This window comes from Cnephaeus nilssonii (assembly GCF_951640355.1).
Source record: "Cnephaeus nilssonii genome assembly, chromosome: 24".
NCBI classification, from domain to species: domain Eukaryota; kingdom Metazoa; phylum Chordata; class Mammalia; order Chiroptera; family Vespertilionidae; genus Cnephaeus; species Cnephaeus nilssonii.
The window spans coordinates 6,286,736-6,307,713 of NC_137095.1; the positions used below are offsets into that span (position 1 = coordinate 6,286,736).

General features: G+C 45.5%; 1 protein-coding gene across 1 annotated transcript in view; it reads right to left on the reverse strand.

Annotated features, from left to right (window-relative positions):
• The window catches only part of IQGAP1 (IQ motif containing GTPase activating protein 1), a 109,615-nt gene that overhangs the window by 66,087 nt on the left and 22,550 nt on the right, over nt 1–20,978 (reverse strand). Inside the window, exons 3-4 of the mRNA XM_079764044.1 lie at nt 4,074–4,230; nt 2,465–2,542 (exon numbers count right to left, since the gene is read on the reverse strand). Coding sequence (XP_079620170.1) covers nt 2,465–2,542; nt 4,074–4,230 — 235 coding nt within the window. The remainder of the gene's footprint in view (nt 1–2,464; nt 2,543–4,073; nt 4,231–20,978) is intronic.

The following is a 20,978-nucleotide window of genomic DNA, read 5'->3' on the forward strand; positions in this document are numbered from 1 at the left end:
TATAATAGCAATACGACTACTAGCAACGGCAAATATTAACAAGGCCCTGGGTACCGTTCAAAAGAGGTTAAGTCATCATTGCCCAATAGGCACACCACACAAAAACAGGAACAGGAAGTTACAGGTGCACAGCAAGGCCAAGTAGCTGTCAGGACTTGACGCACAGCACTTCCTGACATTGTGGGGCCTAATTCTCACACACACCAGTGCAGGGGAGACAGCTTCAGCACTCTGCTCTGAAAAAACGAGGCCAAAAACGTGTCTGCTGCAAAGACTCAGCTCTGGATTTAACTCGGTTCAACAGACAGATAGGCAACAGTGAGGTCAGCGCTGTGCTATACATTTACAATCGGCTGTAGGCACTTCCTAACACTCCACGTCTCCCTTTTCGCCCCTTCACGTTTTTTTTGTTTTTTTTTTACAGAGAGGAAGGGAAAGGGATAGAGAGCTAGAAACATGGATGAGAGAGAAACATCCACCAGCTGCCTCCTGCACACCCCCTACTGGGGATGTGCCCGCAACCAATGTACGTGCCCTTGACCGGAATCGAACCTGGGACCTTTCAGTCCGCAGACCGACGCTCTATCCACTGAGCCAAACCGGTTTCGGCCGCCCCTTCACTTTTTGTTGTTGTTTACAAAAATTTAGCCTATAGGACAGTATAAAGAAAAAGAAAAAAACAGCCCAGCCTGAGGTCACGGTTCGGCGCATGCCTGGGTTGCCGGCTCAATCCCCAGTAAGGGACATGCAGGAGGCAGCCAATCAATGATTCTCTATCATCAATAAAAATATATTTCTTTTAAAAAGCCAACCCCTAATCCCATCACACAGAAATGAAAACTGTATTTCCTAACAGATTTTTCCCGAGAATATTCACTTTATTTTTACACAAAAATAGTGATCTCATCTTAGCCAGGACACAAACTCTTCTAACCTTAGCCTATTACGTTATTTTTCCACTTAGCACATCCCAGACAACGGCCTTTGTCAATACAGAGTAACGTCATCCTTTTTTATGGCTGCACTGGGATCGGACTGTCTGCATCACAATTAATTCCCTAGGGAAGGAACGTGTGGTTTGCTATCAATTTCTTCTACCAAAAGCAAGGCTGAAAAATCCTTACATATACATCTTTTGGGCTTGTCTGATTATGGTGGAGGGACACCTTCCTAGAAGGACTCTTAGGTCAAAGGTATGGGGTGGGGGAGTGGGAAAAGATGCCCAGGCCTGTAAGAAGGATCATATAGAATAGCCTTTACGGGTTCCAGTGGGACTGGGTAGCTAGAGATGGCAATTTCACTATGAGCAGCCCTAAATAAACTCCTGAGCAAAACAGTCAAGGATGGCCCGGCCAGCATGGCTCAGTAGTTGAGTGTCGACCTATATACCAGGAGGTTACGGTTCGATCCCCGGTCAGGGCACATGCCAGGGTTTCCCGCTCAGTCCCCAGTGGGATTCATACAGGAGGCAGCCAATCAATGATTCTCTCTCATCATTGATGTTTCTTTCTCTCTCTCTCTCTCTCTCTCTCTCTCTCTCTCTCTCTCTCTCCCCCTTCCTCTCTGAATCAATAAAAATATATTTTTTAAAAAGTCAGGGATGCTCACTCCCATTATCAGCACTACAACCATCATTCCAAACTCATCAAACTGCATACATCAAATATATGTGGTTGTTTGTACATCAATCATACGTCAATAAACCTGCTAAAAAAATTACAGCCATCACCAAAACTAGATATAAGAGTCAATGTCATTATATTGCCTCTATAATTTGAAATATAAAATGACCCTTCAGCCCTAGCTGGTTTGGCTCAGTGGGTAGAGCTTCGGCCTGTGGACTGAAGGGTCCCAGGTTTGATTCTGGTCAAGGGCACATGCCCAGGTTGCAGGCTCGATCCCCAGTGGGGGTGGGGGGGTGCAGGAGGCACCTGATCTATGATTCTCATCATTGATGTTTCAATCTCTCTTTCCCTCTTCCTTCCTCTCTGAAATCAATAAAAATATATATTTTTTTAAAAATGATCCTTCAAACACCCTATATTTGGTTATTCTGAAGCTAGAAGATAACATTTCTAAAATATTTCTGAAAGCCAAATTTTAATGAAACAACATTGTTACTAATAATAATAGTAAACCACTGAAGTATATACTTTAAAATTCTTGTGGTGTCTGGCAGAATATCATGGTAAGTGAATTTTAATGTAAGTCTACAATCTGATGCAGTAAAAGTAAATGATATTGCAGGGAATTTCTCTAAGGCAGGGTGAAGCAGGGATGAGGAATATAAAACAAAAAGAACAAAACTATTTTCTAAAAGAAACAGAAGAAAGAGATCTTAAGTACTTCTTTAAAAAAAATCACCAAAGATTCCACTGAAGATAAAGAATACTTTCATAACTAGAGTGAGAACCCTTATGCCAGGACAGAGCGAGGCCAGAACTATGACTCTCACGTGAAGTACCTTAGGCAAGCCAATCTCGTCCATGGCATTCAACCACTGGATCACATTATCCGTGTGGCGGAAGTGGAGGCCGGTCGCCTAGAACAAATAAAAGACCATTAGGCGGGGGAGAAGGGGGTCCTAGTATAAGGTGACAGGGGAAGATCTGACTTTGGGTGGTGGGCATACAGATCTGGTAACATAGAAACCCACACCGGAAACCTGTATGTTCATGTGGACCAGTGTCACCCCAATCAATTTAATAATTTTTTTTAATTAAAAAAAAACACAAACCACCATTGGCAATAGTGACACAATACTAAATAAAAACTCTCTTGCAAGTTTCCTTGAGAGACTTTACAAGGTCCCCTTAAATTCAAGGTCTGTCTATAGCATTATGCTCACATTCCAATCCCAAAAAGCCAGATCCACATCTCCGCTCCTCTCATTTAACAACTATCCGGAGAGGCCCGGCCCGCGGGGCTCAATGGTTGAGTGCCGACCTATGAACCAGGAGGTCACAGTTCGATTTCAGGTCAGGGCACATGCCCGGGTTGCGGGCTCCATCCCCAGTGGGGGGGCGTGCAGGAGGCAGCTGATCAATGATTCTCTCTCATCATTGATGTTTCTATCTCTCTCTCCCTCTCCCTTCAACTCTGAAATCAAATAGATTTTTTTAAAAAGAAAGGTTTCTATCTGAGATTTTTAATTTGGCTTTGGCTTTAAATTTGAACATAAAAATCTCTTTTGATTGCATCTTCATCCTTAGCTCATTATTACAGTCAACTGCTCTTCCATTCGCTGTTGGTTGTGCAATCTTCCACTATCTTATCTGCATCCTTATTTCAAATAAGAGCTCTCATGAAAGCTCCCACCGAAGCTCTTAGACGACTAATGTTGGTCCTTGTCAACTGAACTAAGCAGTTTTCTTTCTCAGGGCCGTGGGCCACAGGAATCAAACCCTTTCACTTACCTCCATTTCCTGAAATTGGATCGCTTTCCAATTCAATTTACCTTGAACTCTAATATCACAGATCGATCCTTTTTCCCTAAAGTTGCTAATGCTTTCAATTTGCCAACAAATCTCAGGACTTGGTTAAAGTTAGATTTAAAGTAGTTCCCCTAGTTACTTCCGCTACCTTCTAAGAAATAAAAAATTCATCAAGGCCCTAGCCGGTCTGGCTCAGTGGATAGAGCGTCGGCCTGTGGACCAAAGGGTCCCGGGTTCAATTCTGGTCAAGGGCATATTCCTCGGTTGCAGGCCCTGGGCGGGGCACGTGCAGAAGGCCACCAATCAATGTGTTTCTCTCACATCAATATTTCTCTCTGTCTTTTCCCTCTCTCTTCCACTCTCTCTAAAAATCATTGGAAAATATCCTCAGATGAGGATTAAAAAAAAAAAAAATTTTTCATCAAGGACCATGATGATACCCACCATCGTAAGAAACGTATCAGAAATACAAACCGCTGAAGTTCCTCTACTACTATATCTTGACTTTGCACTATTTTCTCCACTTTTGTTGGAACAAACACACGTAAACGCATTTCTCAGTAACTCATACACAGGAGAACGTATGCTAACCTCGCTCAAGTTCCCGGTCGCGTTCGCACCACGCCGGGGAGGACTCACCTTGTATCTGGTTTGCTCCCGGTCGTAGATCTTCTTCAGGGACACCACTTTGGGAGAGAAGAAGTTTCCCAGCTTGGCGAGGTAGACGCCGTTCCGGAGGCCCTCCTCCAGTTCTGTGGTGGGAGGCAGATCTTCCCCAAGGCAGGCTTCCATCCACCTGCACAGGAGAGAGGACTTGAGACAAGGCGGGGAGGACGGAAGCGTTCCTCAGAAGATTCAAGTTTAATTTCCATTCTCCTTGGGAGAGGCTTAGGATGAACATAAGCAACACTCCTTTACGATCCAATTTCAGCCCGGCCGGCGTGGCTCCGTGGTTGAGCATCCACCAGGAGGTCACGGGTTCGATTCCCTGTCAGGGCACATGCCCGGGTGGTGGGCTCGATCCCCTTTGTGGAGCGTGCAGGAGGCAGCCGATCAATGATTCTTTCTCATCATTGATGTTTCTCTCTCTCTCCCTCTCCCTGACTATCTGAAATCAATTATAAAAAAAAAAATTTATTTATTTTTTTTAAAGATCCAATTTCACACACTTTGTCCTGGCCCAGTCAGATCTGAGGCAGGGAACTTGGAAAACTTCTCGGGCATGAATGCCAACCTTCTTCTCTACCCTACTTTCCTCTCCCGGCCACAGAGCCAGCTGGCCGCCAGGTCCTGACTGTCCCATGAACCTGGGATCCGTTCCCTCAGTCCTTAGGTTACTCCTTAAGGAACTCCTACAAAAAACCATTTGTAACTGGAGCCACCATCTCCACTGTTTTACTGCTGAAGTTCCTGGTTTTAGCACTCAGAACCCACAGTGAATTTCTAAGTTTAAGGTTTTATGGTTGTTTTGAGTTGCCAAAATAGTCAATTATCTTGGCTAAAACACTGAAGGTACCTCTAATGAAAGCAGTAAAAATGAATTCTTCAGTGCTTTTCAGAGAGGGAGAAGAGGTTGTAAAGACGGAAGGAAAACTATATTTTGTCCCTCGAACACTTCTCGCACGATTTCAGGGAAGCCCAAGATAAAACAAATCAGAGTTGAATTGCATATGTTTTCTACAAACAGAAAGGTATGTAACTAATAATCATTTAAAGCAATGATTTTAAACCATTTTTTTTTTGAGTCACAGAATCCTTTGAACATCTAAGAAACACTATATGATCCCAAAAATCAGTGACACCTTAGCCAATTTTGCTCAGTGGATAAAGCGCTGGCCTGTGAACTGAAGGGTCCAGGGTTTGATTCCAGTCAAGGGCACATGCCTGGGTTGTAGGCTCGATCCCCAGTAGGGGGCGTGCAGGAGGCAGCCAGTCAATGATTCTCTCTCATCATTGATGTTTCTATCTCTCTCTCATTCTCCCTTCCTCTCTGAAATCAATAAAAAACACATTTTTTAAAAAGGAACACTATAGGTCCTCCCCACCCCACCCCCCAAAAAATGTGCATATACTTATATATATATTTCAGAGATTTCATTTACCTCCAGATTAAAACCCCTAATTTAAAACTATTCTACTCAAATTTTACAAAGCTGATGCTATCCCTACAATCTTTACCAACCTGGGGTTTTAAACATCTACACACTAGATGTGGCCTGGTCTGTTTCACTAGTGATAAATCTTGAAAAGCCAATGAGAAAAAAATCCAAAGATGCAACCGACTAAAGTAAAAACTAAATTTACTGCCAAGTAGAACATAAAAATGAAACATTTATAATGCGCAGTGATGCATAGAAATTTAGTTTAAAAGGCAAATAAAATTGTAAGAAACATTTAAATATGCCATATTATATACACACAGGCACATAAATCCATGAAAACACTAACATACCAATAGAAAAACAGGCCAAATAACATGTAAATGTATTTATGATCCCACTTATCTATGTTTCTATATAATTCTTTCTAATAAAAGTTGCTTGAAATATATAAAATAGAGCTTATATTATTCTTTTTTTAAAATATATTTTTATTGATTTCAGAGAGGAAGGGAGAGGGAGAGAGAGCTAGAAACATCAATGATGAGAGAGAATCATTGATCAGCTGCCTCCTGCACATCCCCCACTGGGGATCGAATCCACAACCTGGGCATATGCCCTGACTGGGAATCGAACCGGTGACCTCTTGAGCTACACCAGGCTGGGCATATTATTCTTTTACAAATTGTTATTTTCCTAATTAAGAATAACATTTCTCGCATTAATTTTACCTTTTCAAACTGGGGCTACTGCTCAGAATCTTTAAAAAACAATAAGGAGCCCTAGCCAGTTTGGCTCAGTGGACAGCATGTCGGCCTGTGGACTGGTCAGGGCACATGCCCAGGTTGCAGGTTCGATCCCCAGTCGGGGGTGTGCAGGAGGCAGCCGATTGATGATTCTCTCTCATCACTGATATTTCTATCTCTCCCTCTCTCCCTTCCTTTCTGAAATCAATAAAAATATATTTTTTAAAAATAAGGAAAAGCAACAATTTCCCGTTTTTCTCAAGTTCTATAGAATAGTCACTCAACCTCATTTTCAAATCTGTTACACTCTTAAAGCAGCCAGCATATTGTCTGCCCCATAGTCGACCCTTAAATAAAGACTGCCTGCATATATGAATGGGCCAGAGAATTTTCTGGTCATTTCCTCAATTCAATGATAATCATTTTCTCTTCTGACTTCTCTTTCAGGTAGAATTTAAATGTCAGGGATGAGGGGAGGAGGGGGGGGGGGGGGGGAGGCACCAGGAAACAAATGAGTTTTCCAGAAGAGATGCCGGAGTACCTAAATCAGATAGCAATCTGTAACAGTTACAAAGTCTAAACTCTACTTCAGGAGGAGCCTAGAGACCAGAGGACACTGGGGAAAACAGTGTAGGTTATGGGTAGGGAAAAATAGGTGTAGTCTCAGGACAAACGTCAGACAGCCATCCCTCTAATATTTTCCTGCTGAAAGGACACAGCAAACAGCTCCTGGCAACCCAGCCCTCAGGGGGCAGTCTACCCTGTGCCCTCATTAACAGGGACACCCGAGAACAACTCCAGTGTAAGCCAGCAGCAGCTCTTTGCCACGTAACAGTATGAAGAAAAGATTACTTTTCTTCTCAAAATAAGGTGACCACACAGGGAAGACGATGAATCAACAGCACAGGAAGTGTTTCTGCCTGAATCAGCCAGTTACCAAAGTTGTGTGGGCTTTCCTCTCCTCTGGGATTACTAGATTAATATCAGCCCGAGCCGGTTTGGGTCAGTGGATAGAGTCGGCCTGCGAACTGAAGGGTTCTGGGTTCGATTCCGGTCAAGGGCACATGCCCAGGTTTCGGGCTCGATGCCCAGTAGGGGCATGCAGGAGGCAGCTGATCAAAAATTCTCTTTTATCACTGATGTTTCTATCTCTCTCTCCCTCTCCCTTCCTCTCTGAAATCAATCTATTTCAATCAATCAATCAATCAATCTATAATAAAAGAGAAATTTGCAAATTGGCCGTACCTCCGCGAAGCCCACCAGCCAATCAGGAGTGAGTATATAAATTAACCCAACAAAGATAGCAGGTTAATTTGCATATGCAGGCGCGGAGCGGGGCAGGACGCCTGCTATGAGGGGGAGGGTGGGGGGACAGAAACTTTCAACATTTTATCCTCCTCAATGGCTCATTTTCAATACAAGTAACATTAAAAATATAACCTCTAACCCCACATGGCAGATAATAAGCTAAATACTTTGTATGAATTACCTTCACTTATACTTGCAAAAAGCCATAAGGTAAGTAGTAATATTGTTCTTCTCTTCCTGATACAGAAACCATGCACTCCTAAAAGTAAAATAATCTCTCCCAAAGTACTGAGCTTGTAAGTGGCTAAGCTCACTCTTTTTTAAAAAATATATTTTTATTTATTTCAGAGAGAGAGAGAGAGATAGAGAAACATCAATGATGAGAATCACTGACCGGCTGCCTTTTGTACTCCCCCCGACTAGGGATCCAGCCTGTAAACCCGGGCATGTGCCCTGACCAGGAATTGAACCATGACCTCCTGGTTCATAGGTTGACGCTCAACCACTGAGCCACATTGGCCAGGCTAAGCTCACTCTTGAACCAAAGCTGGTGTGCTTCTAAAGCCTAAACTCCATTGCTACAACATATTGCCTCTTTAAAAAATGACAGCTACCACCTACTGAACACTCACTAGCAAATGCTCAGGTTCTGAAACGGGACTTCCTGAAGCATCCCACGCCACAAGCCATGACCTCATTCACCGTCCTACTCTATCAAGCGCCATATTAAACATTAAACACTGGTGAAGCAGACACAATGAGTGTGAAAAATGAGTGCTCATATAAAAGCTTGTCTTTCCTATAATTACATAATAATTCTCATAAATAATTATTTTTTATTGATTTGTGAGAGAGAAAGAGAAAGGGAGGAAGGGAGGGAGGGAGAGGGAGAAGGAGAGGAAGAGGGAGAGGGAGAGGGAGAGAGGGAGAGGGAGAGGGAGAGAGAGAGAGAGAGAGAGAGAGAGAGAGAGAGAGAGAGAGAAACATCGATTTGTTGTTCCACTTAGTTACGCATTCACTGGCTGATTCTTGTATGGGCCCTGACTGGGGTTAGAACTTGCAACCTTGGCACATCAGGATGACCCTCTAGTCAACTAAACTACACAGTCAGGGCTCTCACAAATAATTCTTTTAAACATATTTTATTGATTTTTTACAGAGAGGAAGGGAGAGGGATAGAGAGTTAGAAACATCGATGAGAGAGAAACATCCATCAGCTGCCTCTTGCACAACCCCTACTGGGGATGTGCCTGCAACCAAGGTACATGCCCTTGACCGGAATCGAACCTGGGACCCTTCAGTCCGCAGGCAGACGCTCCATCCACTGAGCCAAACCGGTTAGGGCTCTCACAAATAATTCTTATATCCCTTTCATATTTAGACTACTTTTATAAAGCTTTGATTATATACATATTTTAAATCAATTTTCCAAAACAAATCTACTCACATCCATTCAGAAAACATTTTTTAAAATATATTCTTATTGATTTCAGAGAGGAAGGGAGAGAGAGAGAAAATCACTGACTTGCTGCCGCCTGCATGCCCCCTACTGGGGAACAAGCCCACAACCCAGGCATGTGCCCTTGTCTGGAATCGAACCCGGGACCCTTCAGTCCGCAGGCCGGTGCTCTAGCCACTGAGCCAAACCAGCTCATTCAGGAAACATTTTTAATGGACCACTCTGTGCAACGCTTATAAAATGTGCTGAATACCTGCCCTCACCTTTAAAGAGATCACCCTCTTGGGACAGAGATGCTTAACCAACTGGCTACCCTAGGAGATGATGGCTGAACTGGCTTTGTTTAAGATAAACTGTATTTAGAGGTAAACAATGGGGAAAGGAGATGTTTGAGATAAAGGAAATAGCATAAGCAAAGGGCCCGAAGGCATGGAAACAAATGGCATATTTAGGGAATGACAGAGCATCGTGCTGGAGGGCTCGGTGGAGACGGAGATGTCTGGAGCCTGGTATTTCATCTGCAGGCAATGGGAGCCATGAACATTTTCAAACAGAAGAATGACCTGGCCGTGCTTTGGCCAGATAGCTCAGTTGGTTAGAACGTGGTCCCATTACGCCAAGGTTGCAGGTTCAATCCCCGGTCAAGGCACATGTAAGAATCAACCAATGAGTTCATAAATAAGTGGGACAGCAAATCCATGTTTCTCTCTCTCCCTTCCTCTCGCTCGCTCTAAAATCAGTCAATAAATAAAAATTTAAAAAGAATGGCCCAGTTTGGCTCAGTGGATAGAGCATCTGCCTGCGGACTGAAAGGTCCCGGGTTTGATTCCGGTCAAGGGCATGTACCTTGGTTGCAGGCACATCCCCAGCAGGAGGTATGCAGGAGGCAACTGATCGATGTTTCTTTCTCATCGATGTTTCTAACTCTCTATCCCTCTCCCTTCCTCTCTGTGAAAAATCAATAAAATATATTTTTTTTAAAAAAAAAGAATGACTTGGCCAACTATAATTTAAAAATTTTAATTAAATAATACATTAATAAAAAGGAGTGGCTTGGTCAGATCTGAGACTTTAGAACAGTAACTAGGACAACAGCATGGAAGACAAGATTCCAGAGAGAAATATTAGGCAACTATGTCAGGAGCCCAGGTGAGAGAGAATGAGGTTGCTAACCAGGGTGATGATGGGAACAGAAAGAGAAAAGGTGACTAATCACAGAGGAGGCGGGGAGCCTCTTGGGACCTGTTAGACAGCGGGGAGTGGGGGTGAGAAGGGCATCCGGGAAGATGAAGGCTTTACTGACGACCGGGAAAGAACAAAAAAACAGTTACCCCCTGACCTCACATTCCGCTACTGACATTAAACATCAAATGGATTCGAGATTTTAAAAATGAAAAAGGAAGCAAAAAATATAGATGAATGGTTGGACGATTGCTTTTCCAAACAAAACCATGGAGGCAGAGATCATAAAGGAGGAGGGAAACAACTGGCTACACCAAAAGCAGCTAAAGGTCTATAAAAGTCAATTAAGAAACAAAAACAAATGGGCCCTAGCAGGTGTGGCTCAGTGGATAGAGCGTCGGCCTGGGGACTGAAGGGTCCCGGGTTCGATTCCGGTCAAGGGCACATGCCCGGGTGGCGGGCTCCATCCCCAGTGGGGGGCGTGCAGGAGGCAGCTGATGGATGATTCTCTCTCATCATTGATGTTTCTAACTCTCCCCTCTCCCTCCTTTCTGAAATCAATAAAAATATTTTTAAAAATCAAACGGAGAAATAAACCGGAGGGCAAATTTGTAACATATAACAAAGAACGAATAATCTCCTATAATCTTCATATTCTACATACATTTTAAATGCTTGAAATAAATAAAATAACAAATATTCTCCTAGGAAAAATGGGTTAGAAACACAAAAAGGCAGTTCACCAAAGATTATAAAGGGTTGGTGCCCTGGCTGGTGTGCTCAGTGGTTAGAGCCTCAGCCTGTGGACCAAAGGGTCTTGGGTTCAATTCCTGGTCAAAGGCATGTACCTGGGTTTGATCCCCAGCCCTGGTAGGGCTGAGGGAGGAGGCAACCAATCTGTGTGTCTCTCTCACACCCCTCCCCTTCCACTCTCTCTGAATATCAATGGGGGAAAATATCCTCGAATGAGGATTAACAAAAATAAATGGTCAGTCATTACAGGAAATACTCATAAACTCACCACGAATCAAAGCAAGGCAAATGAAAGTAACAAAAACACCGTTTTCAGCTATCAGACTGGCAAAGATAAAAAAAAGAATAATAGCAGCTTATTACCATTCCTTATGTGGGAAAACCCCACATTCTCACACAGTTCCAGAGAAAAGCTGGCAACATGTACCCTCTATAGTGAACCGGCAGAAACTTCTATAAAAGGGAAAATACTGCTTTATTTTTAAACGATGATTTGGTGACTTGCGGCATGGATGACTAAATAAACAATGATGCCATCAAACAAGGCTGGGGACCCCGGGAGAAGCAGGCCAGAATGCTAAATTCATGCCTGAAACATGTCCAGGTTGAAATGCAAGCGTGGAGGGGGAGGGGGGGGAGATCATGACATCCTGCAGGCAGGTGCAACTGTAAGTCTGGACAACTCAGGGAGACCAGGTTGGAAACCCAAGTTTGAAAAATGGGACCAAAGCCCTAGCTGGTTTGGCTCAGTGGATAGAGCGTCAGCCTGTGGACTCAAGGGTCCTGGGTTCGATTCCGGTCAAGGGCACATGCCTGGGTTGTGGCTCGATCCCTAGTGGGGGGCGTGCAGGAGGCAGCTGATCAATGATTCTCTCTCATCATTGATGTTTTTCTCTCTCTCTCCCTCTCCCTTCCTCTCCGAAATTAATAAAAATATATTAAAAAAAAGAAAAAAAAGAAAAATGGGACCACGAGAGTGGATGAGCTCGCCAGAGACCCAGATGGCAGAGAAATAAAAATGGTCAAGGACTGTGCCTCAGAACACGGTGACTGTGCCCTAGCCGGTTTGGCTCAGTGGACAGAGCGTCCGAGGACTGTGGGCTCCATCCCCAGTAGGGGGCGTGCAGGAGGCAGCTGATCAACGATGCTCATCATTGATGTTTCTATTTCTCTCTCCCTCTCCCTTTCCCTTCCTCTCTACAATCAATAAACATGTATTTTTTTAAAGAAAGAAAACAATGACTTTTAAGAGGCAAATGCACAGAAAGAAAAGTCGCTATAATAAAATGAAAACCACGAGAGGATCCCATGACAGCCATCAAGGAAGGAAAATTGTCCAGGAAGCTGGGAGAGGTGGCCAACTTCAAATGCTGTAGGGAGACGGGTGGCAAGGAGAAAAGGACACGGCACGGGAGGGAGAATGTCACCTGTGACCCCAATGAGGGGAGTCTCAGTGGAGTGGGGCGAAGGAGTCAGATTACTTAACCAGCAAAGTACCTCGCAGTGGGGAACTAGCACCTGTAGACTTCATTTTTTTTAAATGTCCTTGATTCCACTTTTTTATTTTCATTGATTTCAGAGAGGAATGGAGAGGGAGAGAGAGAGAGAAACATCAATGATGAGAATCATGGATCGGCTGCCTCCTGCACGCCCCCTACTGGGGACCAAGCCCGCAACCGGGGGGCAAGCATGTCAAACTCAAAGGCTAACACAGGCCAAATAAATGAGGCATGCAGAGCTAGGGCAAATGTAGACTTCTTGATTTCAAGAGGTTTAAGAAGGAAAGAAAGAGCCGAAACCGGTTTGGCTCAGTGGATAGAGCATCGGCCTGCAGACTCAAGGGTCCCAGGTTCGATTCCGGTCAAGGGCATGTACCTTGGTTGCGGGCACATCCCCAGTAGAGGGTGTGCAAGAGGCAGCTGATCGATGTTTCTCTCTCATCGATGTTTCTAACTCTCTATCCCTCTCTGTAAAAAATCAATAAAATATATTTTAAAAAAAAAGGAAAGAAAGAGTTAGTCTGAAGAGGTGGTATGTCAAAGTAAGGAGTGTCTCTCTTACAGTATCTCTCTCTCTCTCCCTCTTTCCATGAAGAAGACTAATTTGAAGCCTGCAAGAAAAGAACAAGTGAAGGAGGGACTAAAGACACAAGAAATAAAGGAAAGAAAGTAAGATCCCACAGCCAGCTATGGCAAGGAACATGCCCACTTCTTCTCTGAGAAAAGAGGGAAGGAAATGAGAATGAGCAAGAATGCCCGCCAGCCAGCCAACCTCTCCGAGCTTCGGTTTTCCGTCTACAACACAGGATTAGGGGCGGCACCTAATTCTCATAAGATTACTGTCAAGATTAACGGAGTGAATGCACACAAGCACCAGCAGGCTCTCAGTGACGACAGCCCTGCATTGGGGTATGTGTGTCTGCGAGTATGTGTGTGAGCTCGCCAGATCCCAGAGGTAAAACCTACTCCTCGAGTCGAACACCCAGGAACTTGTGCAATAATACCTGTCTGCCTGGTCCCGCGGATTACAATTGTCAGAGGGAGCAGCCATACGAGGCCCTACCCATTCTGTCACTCGGGGAGACAAAGAAATGACTATGTGGGGAACTCCACTGTGGTAAGCCCAAGACAAGTCCGGACCCAGAGCACTTGGAGAACGGAATCAGTGCGAAGGAGGGGTCTGTGCAGGGGAAACCAGCTGAGCGAGTTCCGCGGAGCACATGACTTCGGCGGTTTCCCAGCTCTGTGCAATACGGAAGAGGAACCTGCCAATGCCGGAACTGACCACTCCAAACCACTGACATTCGGTTCCTCCAGGCGCACCACCCTGCCGCCACGCCCCGCAGGCAGGGCCAATGCCCCAAACGGCAGGGTTACTCGGTGCTAACCCCCCACCCCCCCCAAGTTGGGCCATCTTTCCTCGCAAGTAGGACTGGAAGCCACTAATCCATCTGAGCACCATCTTCTAGGCCCTGGGAACAGCCTGGCGATTTCAATCCAGTGTGATAGGAACACGCCTTGAGAGAAAGGAATGTGGAGTATTCAGTAAAGCATTCCTGGTCACATGGAGAGAGAGGGCGATTAGGGCTGGTTTCCCAGGGAAAATGGCACCGAGGACTGTGTGTGTGTGTGTGTGTGTGTGTGTGTGTGTGTGTGTGAGAGAGAGAGAGAGAGAGAGAGAGAGAGAGAGAGAGAGAGAGAGAGAGATATGCAGGGATATGGAGGGAGGAGAATGTGCAGACCCTTTGAAGGATCTGAAACAGGAATGAAACGATCGAGTCTGATTTAAAGGATCACTCCAAGCAGTATGGGTTAGGACAGTGGTCGGCAAACTCATTAGTCAACAGAGCCAAATATCAACAGGACAACGATTGAAATTTCTTTTGAGAGCCAAATGTTTTTAACTTAAACTATACAGGTAGGTACATTGTTATTCATTTAATTAGGGTACTCCTAATTTTGTGGAAGAGCCACACTCAAGGGGCCAAAGAGCCGCATGTGGCTTGCGAGCCGCGGTTTGCAGACCACTGGGTTAGGAGGAAGGACCAGTAAGAGCTGAGGAAGTACTAGCTTCAGTGATCCAGGCAAGAAATGATATAGTCTTGTTTCCCAAGCCATGTTAAGCAAAATGAGACATCCTGATGGTATCTGTTTTAAATGAAACTTCTGAGTATAAATCACACCAATCGGAACAGCTATCGTAATAAGTGAGACACCACAGGGAAACTTCTTTCTCCTTAAGTTAGCTTATTTAAGCTCTATGTTTCTTGATGCCTAATGCAGACCCTTCCCCGAGCAAATCATTTCACTCTCTGAATCTGACATGGTATGTCAAGTCTACTTGCCAAAATTAAACATCTAATTGTTATAATTCTGAAGAGTCCACTGGGGTGATGGAAACTAGACTATGATGATAGTTGCACCACCCAGTAAATTTACCAAAAACCATTAAGTTGTACATGAAAAATGGGAGAATTTTCCGGCATGTCAATTATATTTCAATGACGCTTTTTACAAGTTCCCTGGGCTATTTACTCCCAGACCAGGCCTTCAGATGCAGAGCCTAGTGCAGTGATGGCGAACCTATGACACGCATGTCAGCACTGACACGCGTAGCCATTTCTGATGACACGCGGCCGCATGCCGAGGATGAAACATTTGCTGCTTCTGAGGATGAAACATTTGCGACTAGAGTCTTGGAGTTAGTTTTTTCCTCAAAGTGACACACTACCCGAGTTATGCTCAGTTTTTTGGCGAAGTTTGACACACCGAGCTCAAAAGGTTGCCCATCACTGGCCTAGTGAAACAGTACCATGTTTGAGCTCTCTATTCATCCAGCTCTACTTGAACACATTATCATGAAGCAAGAAGGATCTTTTAACCTTAAAGGACAAAAAAATCTTCAAGCCCGGCCGGTGTTGCTCAGTGGTTGAGTGCTGATCCATGAATCCGGTTCAATTCCTAGGTTGCTGGCTCAATCCCCAGTTAGGGGGCGTACTGATCAATGATTCTCTCTCATCATTGATGTTTCTAGCTCTCTCTCCCTCTCCTTTCCTCTCTGAAATATATACATATATGTGTGTGTGTGTGTGTGTGTGTGTGTATATATGTGCATACTAGAGGCCCGGTGCATGAATTCGTGCACGGGTGGGGTCCCTCTGGGTGGCCTGCAGGGACCGGGCCGAAACCTGCAGTCCAACGCTGCCTGCAGCTCCTACCTGCCACTCCTGCTCACCGTGCCTGTTGCGGGCTCGCGCCCCACTGTGCCTGCCGCAGGCTCGCGCCCCACTGTGCCTGCCATAGGCTCGTGCCCAATCAATCCCGTTTGGGTGAGGCTCGCACTGCCACAGCAGCACTCGCCAGCCATGAGCCCCGTGTCTGACGTCCTCCCAAGGGGAGTGGCTTGCGGGATTGGGCTGAAACCAGCTCTCCAACATTCCCCAAGGGGTCCTGGATTGCGAGAGAGCACAGGCCTGGCTGAGGGACACTACCAGTGCACAATTAGGCCAGGGAGGGACCGTGGGAGGGCTCCAGGGCATGTCCAGCCCACCTCACTCAGTCCCAATTGGCCAGACACCAGCAGTAAGCTAACCTACCGGTTGGAGCATCTGCCCCCTGATGGTCAGTGCACGTCATAGGGACTGGTCGACCGGTTGACTGTCTGCCCCCCCGGTGGTCAGTGCATGTCATAGCGAGTGGCTGAGCAGCCTTAGCATATCATTAGCATATTACGCTTTGATTGGTGGTTTGGTTGTTCTGCCGTTCGGTCTATTTGCATACTACCCTTTTATTATATAGGATAGTAGAGGCCCAGTGCATGAAATTCATGCACTGGTTGGGGAGGGGGGTGTCCCTCAGCTTGGCCTGCACCCTCTCGCAATCTGGGAGCCCTCAGGGGATGTCCGACTGATGGGAGCGGGATGTCCCATGGGGAGCGGGCCTAAGCCAGCAGTCGGACATCCTTAGTGCTGCCGACTTTTTACTTTTTAAACCCGGCTTCTGGCTGAGCAGTGCTTGCCCTGTGGGAGCACACTGACCACCAGAGGTCAGCTCCTGTGTTGCGCGTCTGCCCCCTGGTGGTCATTGCATGTCATAGCGACCGGTCATTCCTCCGTTCCGTCAATTTGCATATTAGCCTTTTATTATATAGGATTATATGTGATATATGTATATATATATGTATATATTTATAAAAAAATTTTAATCTTCAAATTGAGTTAAACGTTGATGATAGCTAAGCCTCAGCAGCTACAGTCTAATCACTGCTGGTTGTGAGCAGCATGGGAGAAAAGAAACAGGGGAGTCCTCCACAAGGCGAAAGACAGGTACATATTTCTTCGCGAAAGCAATTCTCTGAGCGTCACTGCCTACTGGCAGCTGCTGGAGCCCACGGGAACAGGGAGAGCCTGTAGAGCAAGTGCTAGGTCAAAAATTTCATATTCAGGTCTAGTTACTAGTAAGAACACACCGGGAGGAGGGATTAACGATGATACTCATCAAAGACAAGGCCCTTGCCCTCTGAGGCTAACAGTCCATTAAGGAAAAGTATAAGGCACTTATATTTAAAAAAGAAATTTTTTAAAAAGCTGCAATAAAGGTACATTGTGGGGGGTGCTGCAGAAACAAGAGTGGGTATCTAGGTAGGCTTCCTGCAGGAGGTGCTACCTGCATTTATTTTCTTAGGCAATATATGTTTACATGCCCTGGCTGGTGTGGTTCAGTGGATAGAGCATCAGCCTGTGGACTGAAGGGTCCCAGGTTCAATTCCGGCCAAGGGCACATGCCTGGGTTGCGGGCTCGATCCCCAGTAGGGGGTGTGCAGGAGGCAGCCAATCAATGATTCTCTCTCATCATTGATGTATCTATCTCTCTCTCCCTCTCCCTTCCTCTATGAAATCAATAAAGAAATGTATTTAAAAATATACACACACACACACACACACACACACACACACACACACGTCAAAATTCAAAAAGTATAAAAGGCTCCCCAGTGAAAAGGAGGAACATTTCGTGAAGGGAACAGACAAGAGGGTCATATGCCGCTGAGATTAAGAAAGAAAGTACTGCAGCTTTCCAGTGGCTACAGCAATTAGGTCATGGGTGATATCAGCGAGAGAAATTTCAGTGGGGGGAAAGGAAGGCCCGTGAATCACACCCACATGCCCCGAGGTAAAGCAGTGAGGGTGGAGGCAGTCAAGACAAGTTCTCCCTAAAGGGAAGGGACAGTAATCGCAGTGCGGTCTCGTATGAAGGGAGTGCGTCTTAAATGGGGCAGCATGTTTATGTGCTAAGGAGAAAGCATTCGAAGGAAAATATGGAAATGGCAGTGAAGAAACTAATACGGAACAGGAACCCTAGGAGACAAAAAAAAAAAAAAGAGGATCCAGACCACAGATGGAAGGCTAAGTCTTAGGAAGAAAGATAATTCTCCCACTGCTACAGGGAAGGAGGTCAAGATGGTGTGTTAAATGAGATGGGGCAAATTTGTTAGGGAGAGAAAAACTGAGAGTTTGTAGAGGAAAGAGAGGTCATCAAGCTATCAAATGGGAAGCTAGAAATGGAGATGCCTACTGATAATCCAATTTGGCTAAAGCCCAGCCGGCAGGCTCAGTGGTTGAGCATTGACCTATGAACCAGGAGGTCACAGCACATGCCCGGGTTGCAGGCTCGATCCCCAGGAGGGGACGTGTAGGAGGCAGCCAATCAATGATTCTCTCCCATCATTGATGTTTCTGTCTCTCTCTCCCTCTCCCTTCCTCTCTGAAATCAATAAAAATATATACATTAAAAAAAAAGATTTGGCTAAAAGTTTTGCTCAGCCTCATCTATCTCAGACAATTCAAATGTTACTCTCAAAAGTCACCTCCTCGCCCTAGCTGGTTTTGCTCAGTGGGTAGAGCGTCAGCCTGCAGACTGAAGGGTCCCGGGTTCGATTCCCGTCAAGGGCACGGACCTCAGCTGTAGATTCCTCCCCAGCCCGGGCCCTGGTCCAGGCACATGCAGAAGGCAACCAATCAAGTGTCTCTCTCACATCGATGTTTCTCTCTCTCTGTCTCTCCCCCTCCCTTCCACTCTCTCTAAAAATCAATGGAAAAATGTCCTCAGGAGAGGATTTTTAAAAAATAATTTTTTAAAATATATTTTATTGATTTTTTACAGAGAGGAAAGGAGAGGGATACAGAGTCAGAAACATCGATGAGAGAGAAACATCGATCAGCCGCCTCCTGCACACCTCCTACTGGGGATGTGCCCGCAACCAAGGTACATGCCCTTGACCGGAATCGAACCCGGGACCCTTCAGTTCGCAGGCCGACGCTCCATCCACTGAGCCAAACCGGTTTCGGCAATAATTTTTTTTTTTTTTTAAAGAAAAAACTCTACAAAAGACATTTAAAAAAAAAAAGTCACCTCCTCCATGAACTCTTCCATGATCTACCATTGGACATAATCTCTTTTTCCACCAAACTTGCTGTCACCTTTTCTGTGGCACTCTGTATCTCCTTACCACTGAATGCAGTTATTTAAATACATAAGGGTGGAACCCTCTTCCGATTTACCTTTGCAGCATGGTGCTCTACTAATAACTACTGAATGACACAGACTGTTTCTGGTCTCCATGGTTACCAAATAATAAAAGAAATAGAAATTCCCCTAAGCTCTCCGAGGCACAATACTGAAATCCTCTCCACCACCACAACCCCCACATGACCTCCTGAAGGGAGGGGGAGAGACAGAGAGAGAGAGAGAAACATCGATGTGAGAGAGACACTTCGATTGGTTGCCTTCTGCATGTGCCTGGACCAGGGCCCGGGCTGGGGAGGAATCTGCAGCTGAGGTCCGTGCCCTTGACTGCACCACTTCGACTGAACAAGATACCTAAGCACCTGCTCCCCTTGGTGGGAAAGCCCTGTGTAAGGAGGTGTGGGTACCAAGAAGCAGAAAAAGACGGTCTCAACCCTGAAGAAACGCAAAAGAATAAGACCAATATCTGTGTGCGTGGGCTTTCCCTCTCTCTCCCACACCATTTCGGCTGATCCTGCCAAACCCAGCCATAAAATCACCTTCCCTCATCTAAACGCTCACACATTTACTGCACCGTTTCCTTGGCAACCATACACTGCCTTCCGGCACCAGTGAGACCCTTCATCCTTTGATGCTGAGTAACTTTTCAAATGGCTATGCCCTGTCTGCCCAGTCACTCCATCAGCCCCCTAAGGGCAGGACTGGGTCACACTTTTACATCTTCTCCAGTCCCGCCAGAAGGTCCTGAATGATGGGAGGGGGGGGGGGGGGCGCAGAACTGTGTGTTACCCGTTTCATTTCACTGAAAGTGTTTTCTCCAACTTTTTTAGCCCCATGTCAGAGAAAAGAGGAAAAAAAAACAATAGAGAACGAGCAATGGAATATTATCAAGCCACTCAAAACAAAAATACTTTTTAAGGATAACACAGGAAATGAAAATAAAAATTGTTTTAAGTAACAAGAGAAAGTACTTGGGTTAGAACATAATCTTCCACTCACTGTTACACAGTCTATGCTTGAAAACCTGCAACATGGATTTTTCCAAAGCACTTTTGGGGACTTTCGTTTTTAAGAATTTTCTTATTGTTATAAAGTTCCTCCTAGTAGGCAGATTTCCATTGTCTGGTTCTGTTCCTGACACCACACACGATCAACTGAACCCCTCTTCCATTTTCCAGGAATTTTTTAATAATGTAGGCACAGCCCTAGCCGGTTTGGCTCAGTGGATAGAGAGTTGGCCTGTGGACTGAAGGGTCCCAGGTTCAATTCCGGCCAAGGGCACATGCCTGGGTTGCAGGCTCAATACCCACTGTGGGATGTGCAGGAGGCAGCCCATCAATGATTCTCTCTCATCATTGATGTTTCTATCTCTCTCTCCCTCTCCCTTCCTCTCTGAAATCAATAAAAATGTATTTTAAAATAATAATGTAGGCACGAAGTTAACAGTTGAACGAATTACTATACAGGCTGATAGACTGAACTGAGATTCTATGTTTCTACTAGAGGCCCAGTGCACTGGGGGGGCAAAGAGGGGGGGATCCCTCAGCCCAGCGTGCACCCTCTCACAGTCGCAGGCCCTCTCCCAGTCCGGGAGCCCCGCGATCGATGGATCACCCCACAGCCCGCTGGTCGGTGGCCTGGGCCTCCATCTGCGGGGCGGATCATAGGGCGACGGCCCCGCCCCAGACCAATCGCATCACACCCGCCCTGGCTGGCCTGGCGCCAGTGGGTGTCATAGCGTGGTCGTCGGGATAGTCGTTCTGCATATTACGCTTTTATTAATTATAGATAATAAATCTATAATAAATCTGAATCTTGTTTCTGTGTTACGTCATCTCATTCCTTTCCATGATCCCTCATCCATCAGAATGTAGAGAGCCTCTATTAGCGTGGTCCTGCTCACACAGCATGCTCTAGTCCTGCAGCAATAACCAACTCAACGAGTGGACCAACACCCACCTGAGGCACCACGC